This window comes from Hoplias malabaricus, chromosome 1, assembly GCF_029633855.1.
Source record: "Hoplias malabaricus isolate fHopMal1 chromosome 1, fHopMal1.hap1, whole genome shotgun sequence".
NCBI lineage: Eukaryota > Metazoa > Chordata > Actinopteri > Characiformes > Erythrinidae > Hoplias > Hoplias malabaricus.
Genome location: NC_089800.1, coordinates 19,611,083 through 19,621,994, shown reverse-complemented (window position 1 = coordinate 19,621,994; position 10,912 = coordinate 19,611,083). Strand labels below are relative to the sequence as shown.

At 36.6% G+C, this 10,912-nt stretch overlaps 1 protein-coding gene and 2 non-coding genes across 3 annotated transcripts; all 3 read right to left on the bottom strand.

The window, feature by feature from the left end:
• Positions 1 to 683: 683 nt before the first annotated feature.
• trnak-uuu (transfer RNA lysine (anticodon UUU)) lies at positions 684 to 756 on the bottom strand. Its single transcript has one exon. It is a non-coding gene; the product is annotated as a tRNA-Lys (tRNA).
• A 3,570-nt stretch (positions 757 to 4,326) lies between these two features.
• Positions 4,327 to 4,399, bottom strand: trnak-uuu (transfer RNA lysine (anticodon UUU)). Its single transcript has one exon. It is a non-coding gene; the product is annotated as a tRNA-Lys (tRNA).
• A 1,304-nt stretch (positions 4,400 to 5,703) lies between these two features.
• Positions 5,704 to 9,631, bottom strand: ccl20b (chemokine (C-C motif) ligand 20b). Its single transcript, XM_066686708.1, has 4 exons — positions 9,417 to 9,631; positions 8,184 to 8,286; positions 7,671 to 7,748; positions 5,704 to 7,324 (listed from the first exon to the last, which is right to left on the bottom strand). The coding sequence occupies exons 1-4, from the start codon at positions 9,487 to 9,489 to the stop codon at positions 7,291 to 7,293; spliced, it is 288 nt and encodes a 95-aa protein (XP_066542805.1). The 5' UTR covers positions 9,490 to 9,631; the 3' UTR covers positions 5,704 to 7,290.
• Positions 9,632 to 10,912: the final 1,281 nt, after the last annotated feature.

Genomic DNA, 10,912 nt, shown 5'->3' with positions numbered 1-10,912 from the left:
AGATTTATGGCCCAGATAGTGTGAACAGGTTGAACTTGGTGGGCTACTATTAGTGTTCATTCATTCATTCCTTCGTCCGTTCATTCATTCATTCATTCATTCATTGTCTGTAAGGGCTTATCCAGTTCAGGGTCATGGTAAGTCCAGAACCTACCTGGAATCACTGAGCACAATGCGGGAACACACTCTGACGACTTGTTAGTGTTCTTGCAATTTATTAATGTAGCTCAAATGGTCTTAACATGTTATTTAATACTTTACAAATTAATTTGTTACATTTGTTCGTTGATTGATTGATTCATTCACCATGCTGTTAAGGTTTGCCGTGGAGTCTACTTGGAATCACTGGACACAAGGCAAGAACAAACACCAACAGGGCCCCAGTTCATCACAGGGCATTATACACTCACTACTACTACTACAGACGCTGTTGCACAGACAGTCAAACTACCATTGTGTGGTTTTGGAGTGTGGGAGGAAACCACATAGTTCTAGGAAGTGACACTTTCTTAAACATTGAATAAATATTAATACATACATACATACATACATACATACATATATATATATACAAAATATATGTGTATGATACATAATGTCAAACAATAAACCCAATGTGCAATGCATATTTCAAAGAAGCCTTTCAAGCATGTAGAGTCATAGACAGTTAGTAACAAAGAAGCCGCCCGAACAGGGACTTGAACCCTGGACCCTCAGATTAAAAGTCTGATGCTCTACCGACTGAGCTATCCGGGCTCTGGCAACTCATCTTGTTCACTTCCTATTGACACTCCGGTCGTACGACACATGTTGAAAATTGCTGATAAATTATGACTTTTGCACACCCTTTCAGAAAATATATAAAACTGATACCAAAACATGTATTGAGGAAAATATAAGATATTTTACCTCCAACGACTGTTTGCGTGCTCTGTGGAAACCAGTCCCAGAGATTGTGCAACTGAGCACAAACGTCTCTTGACAGTACATTCCACTGAAGTGTGAAATGTCTCTTCTTGTGTACAACTCAAGTGTCCTTATTATAATATATTTTACAAACTGTTGTAATCTCTTCTGTGGAAAATTCTGGTTAAATTTACACACCATATGTTTTCTGGTCATTAATTTAACTATGGTGAGTATATAAATTATTTTCCACTATGTTCTACTGCGGTTAAACTAGGGTGATCAGACGTCCTCTTTTACCCGGACATGTCCTCTATTTTAGACTTAAAAAAATGTCCGGGCGGAATTTCACAAACGTTCGGGATTTTGTTTTTCTACAGCTTACATAGAATTTCGAGAAGCGTTTCGTTCACAAACTAGTCCCGCCCTCCCCTACTCCGATTGGTTCGCTTGAGCGAGAAGGGGCGTGGTGAAGTAACCTAAAATCTTCTGATTGGACGGTCTGAATTTACTGGCGCCGTGCAGTCAGCTGTCAAAAAGTTCAAGAAACCGCACACTGGAAGTTGTGACGTGTATTAAGAGCGACAAAAATATTTTAAATATTAAAATATTTTAGATGTTACACGATCGCCATAATCTTCATAGAATTACATTTTAAAAATGAACAAACTAAAATGAAATACTCATTAATTATTTTCAAAAGCTGAGCCGCATCAGAGGGATCAAAGATCCGCGGGTTGCCGACCCCAGCCCTAGGTTAAACTAGTCGCACATCTGACCGCACGTCACGGTAAAACTGAGCGCGTCTGACATCTAAAAGCCCTTCATTTTAAACGAAAAGCAACCACATTTAAAGCTAGGGTAAGTGGTTTTGTAGAAACCAGTCAGTGTGTGTGGGGTTGGAAAAAAATCCTACTAAAAAGTCCTACCCCATTCTTTCAGCCCTTTTCAAAACCACTCCCCCAATTTACATGTGAATGTATAAACAATCATTAGTAAACACAGGGAGAGCGCTGCAGAGAGAGTAGTCTTTGTCGTACCTATAAACATGGACGTCGTTGGACCTGTTTTAGGGGGGCTGTAGTCCCACGTTTATGTTTGACACACAAACACGCAGCTCTCTGTCTCAGCCGGAGCGAGGAGCAAATTCTCCACGGCCCTTAAACAGAGAACACGATTTTCATTGGTCGTCACCTTTATTTAGCCAATCAGCAGCTAGAATGATCTGGCCATCATTCAGTGCTGCAACCAATGGAGTCACAGTCCCTCCTACAGCGGTTTGTTTTGCGGTGGTGCTTAGAGCAGCAGATCAGACCTGAAACACTGGGAAGTATAGAGCTGCTTTAGTTAGCTAGACCTAATGTTATATTAGCTCCTTGTGGATTTGCTTAATCTGTACCTCGTCAACGACATTTGCTGCTATGAGGCTTTATCCAACTTGTTTTATTGAATAACAGTTCTGCTACTGACTTTCGTTTCTTCAGTTGTTTTCCAGTGCGTGTTGTAGTTTGCCTGCCATGCCGCGCATGCCTAAACCAATACTCGTTCAGGTCCGGTGCGAGGGTGTAGAATTTAGGCCGGTAGCTAAGTGAATTGTCAGTTAAGCCATACAATAATTTTCTTCGGTCCGAAATAAATGATTGGATTAAATATTTACAGTGCTATTTTTGGCTCAAATACACAACAAATCTCGTAATTTATGTCATCAGATCTTAACATTTATTGGCTGCTCTCAGGATAGAGTATTTCGAGAAATATAACAAATATATAGACAAATATAAATATATATAGACAAATCACCTACCCTACCTATAAACCCTACGGTTTATAAAATGTTAATTTCTTATAAATACTCCGTAAAACCAATAGATATCAGTCCAGTGTTTTCTATACTATGTATGAAGTGATATTACTGTATAGTTTTGGAATAAATTGCATGAAAAATATCCCTGTATTTATCCATTTTATTTAACGATGACTCAAGTTTACTGCTTTATAAAATGGTCATATAGTACATATACAATCAACAGATATCAACTCAGTGTTTTCCATATGTACCACTGAAATACTTATAGTTTTTGAATAAATGGCATAACAAAATCCATTGTTTTTAATTATGATTCAAGTTTACTGCTTTAGAAAATGGTAATTTTGAATAAGTAGTCCATACAACCAACATATATTAGTTCAGTGTATTCCATACTATGTACATTTGAAATATAAACTTGCTTTCAGGTCTTCACACATTTTTACTGCTCTGTCACTCTGCGCACAATGTGGTGGGGTTGGCTTAACCGCAGTACATGTCCTAATTCTGGAATTTCTAAATCGCTAAAATGTCCTGTATATGGCTTTTGCTGTCTGCAGTTGCCACCCCCTCCTGTCCCAGTTCTTCCACTAGGCCCCAATTCCTTCCTTGAAATGTGCACTTTAATTACATTTCATAATAATGGTGAGCAAAAGGGACGTGAGGGTTCGAGCATTCAAGGGTTTCATGTGGGACACACTTTGCCTCATGTACCTTTGGCTTTGGAGATCACTATGGCTACCACATCGTTCAGGTCTGCTGCCAAACGGAAATGTGCAGAACATTGTTCATTTTCAGCTCTGTATAAATCTCTATGCACTGGACACATCTGACTGTTGTTGAATCTCAGTTTGTCTGCACAGCGTTTGGTCAACTTTAAAATAACATAGAAACAAGTGAAATTTCTAGACTTATTGAAGCCAGAATATCAGAGTGAGGTTTACTCATATCAAACGAGACTGTGATTTATTTCAAAATAAATCAATGTTCTCTGTGAGGAGTGTGGTGTGTTCTCCCCGTGTCCGCGTGGGTTTCCTCCCACAGTCCAAAAACACACGTTGGTAGGTGGATTGGCGACTCAAAAGTGTCCGTAGGTGTGAGTGAATGTGTGTTGCCCTGTGAAGGACTGGCGCCCCCTCCAGGGTGTGTTCCCGCCTTGCGCCCAATGATTCCTGGTAGGCTCTGGACACCCCGCGACCCTGAATTGGACAAGGGTTACAGATAATGAATGAATGAATGAATGAATGAATGTTCTATCAAGTCGGCTGGATGTAATTTCAGCACAGTGGTGCAGTTTTGTAATTTGGTAAGAAGAAAAAATAACAGGCTTTCTGTGAACATAAACTGCCAGGAACTTGTCAAGTAATCTGTTTTTGTTTGTATACTGTTTTTAGTATTTTGTGCCAAACATTGAATAGAAAAGAATAAGACTAGTCCCCCACCCGCAAAACCTTATTCACAGTGTTGGCGTTGTATTATGACTCTGTAAGGTGAGCTCTTCCTGTGTGATACAGCTAGAAGAGAAAATCACTATGTTGTTACGTTGCGTCTACAGAGGTAAATTCGCGAAGTAATGGGGATACTGATTATTCGCCTTGGAGTAACAAAGAAGCCGCCCGAACAGGGACTTGAACCCTGGACCCTCAGATTAAAAGTCTGATGCTCTACCGACTGAGCTATCCGGGCTCTGTGGAAGGGTTTGTAGGACTTTCTAACCAGTCAGTGAATTAAAGAGTAAAAATCTAAAAAATACAAAAATACATACAAAATTTCGAGAAAGGGGCTTTTTCCATTTTTTTAAATTATTAACTAAAATCATCATCTTCAAACTGGAAACTGACTTTTAATTTGGCATTTGCTTTTGAAATATTAATCTAACGTAAGTGATAATCCTGATTAATTCAGTGGTGTGATTAATCGGACACGTATAGAATCTGAAAAACTTCAAAGATGTGAACATGACCTCTCACAAGTTTCCAGTTTATTTTGGACACGTTTTTATTAGCTGTGTTTTGGGCTAGCGTAGCATAAACTAGCTGATTCGTTTAGCCGCTAAAAATAAAATATGACTGTAGTCCCAGTAAACAAAAACAAACAAACAAACAAACACCTTGCCACAATAAAATAACTTGAATAACTCAAACAATTGTAAGCTATATACAGCTACAAAAAAAGTGAAATGGCTTGAGATACGTTGCAACCAACGCAGTACAAGGAATGACACTCGAAGATGAGGAAAACAAAGGATTTTGATTTTCAAAAAGACAAGAATGTATTCAAGTGTTTTTAAAAAATAATTTCTATCTTATATATTTTAAATTATAAAATAATCTAGGAAAAGACAAGATGGAATAAACCACAAAGAAATAACCTAATATTAATATTAAAAAAGAGGAAAAATTAAAGTGTTTTCTGTCTGGCATGAATACATTTCAGTCAAAGGAAAATTAATTGTGACTATGATAGTAGTCATATTATTTTCATCCAGTGTTGTCAAGTTGACTGCAGCATAATGGATGTCCTTGCACTGCATATTGGGCTAAAATCAACCATTCTCTTAAAGCCCTTCAGACATTTCTGTGACATTAAATATTGAAGTAGATTTTCTGCTAACTGTAAATCCACTTCTAGTCCTGCGTATATTATTATATGTGTAATTTATAGTCGGATTATAGAGATCACCCTTGTCAAGCTCCTTTTTCAAAGTTATCAGTTAGTCTATGTTCTGTCAGGACCCTGACTTGTTTGTAAATTCCTCAAACGTAAGCTGCAATTGTGTACCTGTTTTCAAGAGGAAATTCCAAAGCTTTGTGGCTTTCCAGTTATCAGTGAAACACTTATTTCCTTCTTGAATTCACTGGTACAAGGAATTATCCAGCAGCTAACATTGTCGATATTTTATTCCCATCTTTCCTTATTCCTGCTTATTCTGGCAATTTGTTACATATATGATAATAATATAACTTGATTATAGCTCATGGTATCGTAAATAGATTTTATTCACAGTCTCAGCCTCTGAGTCAAGTAATTGTTAAAGACAGCTTCACAGAAGCAACATTGAATACATTTCTGAAAGTACAAGAAAAACAAAGGCTATATGTATTTCTTGATTTCTCCAGCTTTGTAAATATGCAGAAGTAGATTTAATTTTATTAGGTTTATTTCCCAGAAAAATAAACAACAAAAGAATACAGTTGATAGTTGATGCTGTGCTGTGCTGTGTTGGACATGTCTGTGCCACTGGCGCTGCCTAGTGGTGTGGCACAGACATTTCACTCAATTTATCCAAATTGCCTTTTAACAGCCTTGAGTCACCAGTCTAACTGCGGAGTGGAAAAGCTGAGTTCAGTTGAGTTCATTAACTCATATATTTTCTTTCAGTGGATATTTTTCAAAAGCTTACATATGAGATACTGATCATTATTAATGCCCACCAAAGATCTATCATTTATCCAATTCGATCAAGGAGAAAGGGAATCAGAGAAACTCCTAATTTGGTGAAAATTTGCTGGACTGCCAAATCTGGCACACAAAATCATTTTGTTTTTATTTTTTGGTGGGGCATTTAGTTTGTGGTCAATCTGAAATGATACGGCAGGAACTATGCTTTTTTGTTAAAATGATCAGCAAAATAAAGGTCAGATGTGCAATAAATGAGTGTTTTTATCCAAAAGCACAGCCCAACATACACAGATCACATATGACATCAGACATTAAAAAAATTGCGAGTGTGGCAGCTAAAGAATTACCAGAAAATATTCTGCTATTCCTGCTTTTCATTGTTGTACCCTCAAAACAGAATGGTCTTGGTCTATTAAAAATATGTGTTTCCCATTTTATGGGAATGAAAAACCTTTGAAAAGTGAGGTTCATGTGCACTCATCTGCTAAATGAAATATTTCAAACATTATTTCAGACTCAAAAACAACGTAAAGACAAATCATTGTTACAAAAAACACCTTGGTAAAGAACACATAGAAAAAGTGATTTCTAACAAGTAAGGAATGCTTTTGTATCCTTGGGAAAAGGAAAGAGTAATTGTGAAAGAATTTAGTTGCTGTACCGCTTAAGAAACATGCTTAAGAAGTTTAACAAAAATTCAGAAAATATAAGCACAATTATATACGTAATTTCTTCCCAGCTGTTAATGGAAAAATGCCAAATAAATACCTGTAAAACAGTGAATGCTCATGGTGTTTATGTAAGTCCAGTTTAGATGTACACTGGAAAGGTAACTCCCCCGTAGCTATACATGCTAATATTTGATTTAAAGGAACAACAATGTGTTCCTTAGATAAAAAGTGCATTAATAAATACAAGAGAATAATAATAACTTTTGTTTCAGAACCAAAAATTAGCTTTACAAACCATGCTCTAAAAACAAGAGTACATAATCTGTCATAAAGACATGACTAAAAATTCCCACGTTTAGGGACAGACATTATATAAAAATTCACAAGTTAAATCATAGAGCACATCTGTGATACGCTCTCAGGTCAGCGAAGACGTCAACAGACTGAAGACCTGTCCTCTTGTCGGTGATCTTAGATCATGTGTGGAGGAATAATGTTCCATTCTCATACTGTTAGTTTCATCCTCGCAGCCTTTTCCCTAAAAGGAGAAAGTTCTGTTTAATGGAACTGATTAAGCATAAAGAACATACAAGGAAGCTGGGTCGCTGAAAAGAGCAAGTTGATTTATCTTTCACCAGTGACCTTTAATCTTGCTTTTACTGCTTAATTAAACTTAGTTTAAACATTGATCATTCATTAGTTAATTTTTGAAAGAGGGTGAAAGTACCAAATAATTTAATATTATACCAAATGGACATATAATTAGAAAAGCACTGTGTGTTTACAAATCCCAAAGAAAACAGAAAATATTATGTATTACAGATGTTATATGATCTATTGGTTTTTAAAATTCTGTTCTGACAAGTTTAATAATCATGACTTACTTTAGGCAAACAATTCTGTCCTGGGTCCATGTCATCCTAGGGTCAGCGCAGAAAAACCTGCCGCTCATTGTTTTAAAGCTGCAGAAAACAAAAGACACAGCAGCAAATTTTACAGAATTTTCTACCCAAATATTTCCATTCGACAGTGATCCTCCACTGACCACACAGCGTGCTGCCAGCCTTGGGTGGTTGGGGACAAGAATCTGCTTTCCCTCAGATATCTGAGGCCAACACACACCAGTTTTTATTAACTGCTGCTAACACAAAACCTCTGAAAATTGACATGTACTTGACAAATAATGTGTGCTACATTTGTCATTATTAAAAGCTAACATTATGTTACAGTATTTGAAGCCACACAAGTAGAACAATTTGAGATTACAAAAGGTTGATGGTCGAAACATGTTGTTAGCACAATGCTAAAAAGCTATTGCTTTTGCTCATTTGGTTTAAGATTAAAACTTCTTAACAAAAATTCTGCTAAATCACTATGTACATTGTTCAAACACTCACATTATGGCACTTATGTCACAGCGGTTGGTGGCGTTCTGGATAATGTAGCCCTTCAACTTGGCACAACGAACAGGTGTCCTTCTGTATTCAAGACAGCACCTGGCTGAAAACATGCTTTCATGATTAATCTATATTTTATAAGTCACTCTACATTTAACAATTGGCAGAAGAGATGGAAAAACTGAAACATTACTTTAAACTAAGGATGTGAATAATTTGTCTGGCATTCATTGATATCCATAATTCACATAAAAACACACAAATAAAGTTAATTTAGCTGATGATGCTATCAGGCGATCTGAATGAGATCAGGGGAAATAAAGAATATGCAAAGTAGGGGTAAGGGGACCAAGAATTTGCATTGACATCATAGATAAATCATAGTGTCTAGATTTAAAGTCGATCTTTATTGAAATGGTCAGAAATAAATTTGAAGTATTTTTTTAAAAATTAGAATCCATTAAGAGCTAAGAAAGTTTGTACATTCTCCTGCAAAGGTAACACATTGGAGACAGTGACTGTGTACATCACAATCTTTGTTTCAGTTCTGTTTCTATTCAATTCTAGAATAAACAGATGATATACACTTTGTAAAATGTGCCACTAAAGAACCCACACATCTTTGAGCGCTAAAGCTGTAACGTATTCCAGAAAAGACAGAGATTATGTTTTCATCTGATACTCTAGGTTTTCTAATCAGATACGGTCTGAAAGTCATGTCAGGCACCAGCTTTCAGCTGCACAAAACCTCTTAACTGAACTTGTTTGTCTTTGCCTGGAGGGACCTATCTCTGTGGAAAACGCTAAAGGGAATGAAAGAAAATCCTTCATTTCAAACGGTCAGTGACCCTGAATTGTATAAGCGTTTACAGAAAATGAATGAGTTAATGAATGAATGACATTAATTTCAAATTAAAGTGTACAGTCTTAAGACAAATTCATGCAATTTTATGAGCCGCATTTAGTTTTTAAAAGCCCTTATAATGTATTTAAACCATTATTTTCAGCAACCAACATTTGCTTTACAAACTAAACTCCAAAGAACACACTTTGAATGGTGTAAATGTAGTACACTTAGATTTGTGGATGATCTTCATTTATAATTTTAATTATTATATTAGATCATTTACAGATAAAGTAGCTGTAAGGTTCTTAAGGGAATCAAACGTGGTTTCTCTACAGCACTGCTCCAAAAAACACACCTCAGTGTTCCCCGTTCTCCCCCAAACTCACCAGACTGTGTCTCCAGGATGATGCTGCTGAGGATGAAGAATGATAACAGTGTTCCAATGGACAGTTTCTTCATGGCTGTGGTGCTTTACTATGTCCCTCTAAAGATCCTCTTTTTTGAACTAGGTTCAACCTGAAGCTCCAGCGGGTTTAATGCAAATGTGAGGCAGAGGCACTGCTAGGGCTGTATTATAGCCACAGCCTGGGGGCTTTCCCTTGAATCTAAGGTTTATCAAGGACAGTGTTTTTAAGCTATGTGCATCTCTTCATGAGACAGGTGAGAGGCACAGCAGCTTTTTTTTCGTTCCAGTTTCCTCATTCCTCGTGTTACAGATAGGGCTTGTTCAAGCATTTTAACCTCAGGAATGTTCCAAATCTGCAAAATAATCTGCAAGGTTTTGGCAGACTCTTGTTTAATCAGTGTAAGAGGTCAAAAAAAAAACAAAAAAAACGACACATTTAAAAGTATACAAAACACCATCACATCATCATGGAAACACATGAGTTTAGCAGTTTGTTTGAACCGTATGCTTGTTTGTGATACTGAACTGTAGCTTCTCGGCTGTGCTCAGATTTGATTTTCAGATTTTCCATAAAACCCTTCCTCGCTCCCACTTCAGTCTCTATCCTTCTTCTCACTTTCTTCTTAGTCTTTCTTTCTCCTCCTTCTTTCAACATTATGTCACGCTAATTTCTATCTTGCTCTTTCCCCCTCTCCCTGATACTGATAAGACTGGATACAGTAAATGTAATAATGTAATATCATATCCTTTTAAAACCAATTAGAACCTCATTAATGCAGATCAGATATTCAAAATTGCTTTAAAAACCACCACAACAACAAACGATGAAGTCTTATACTGTAAATTAAAAATGTTTGAGCTTTCTGTGGTTACCACTTTAGAGACAGTTATTACATGTTCTATGTTTGCTATTTTACTTGCTAGATTTATTAATAATCTGGTTATTTCCTGATGGCTTTCTGCTCTATATTTTTTTGGGTCTTAAAATTGATTCTAATAAGAAACATGATATTTATTGCATCAAACACACAAACAAGTTCTATGTGTTCTACTTCCTGAAGTACAGGAGAAGGTCATGAAGCTGTTTTTAACTGTAAGATGAATACTATTAACATAAATATGAAAACAATTGAATTTACGCGGGTGTTAATGGGAACTTCTGAACTTTCAGATGTATCCTGTATGTAAAGAACATGTCATGGATAGGTAAGCCATTTGCTGTAGTACAGGAACTAAAAATGGCATATTGTAAAATATATTTTCACACTTCCTATTGTATTTGGAATGTTTTGCATGAGCTTGCACCTGGACTGCGCAGAGGAAACTCTACAAGCATATTTTCACTGAAATGACAACACGCTGCATTAGTCGATGATTAACAATAAACAGAATTATAAAACAACCTCATGTACTTAGACTTCAGCTATTACTGCCAGGGCAACTCACTGGACAAAGCTGGCCAATCTGAACAGTGAT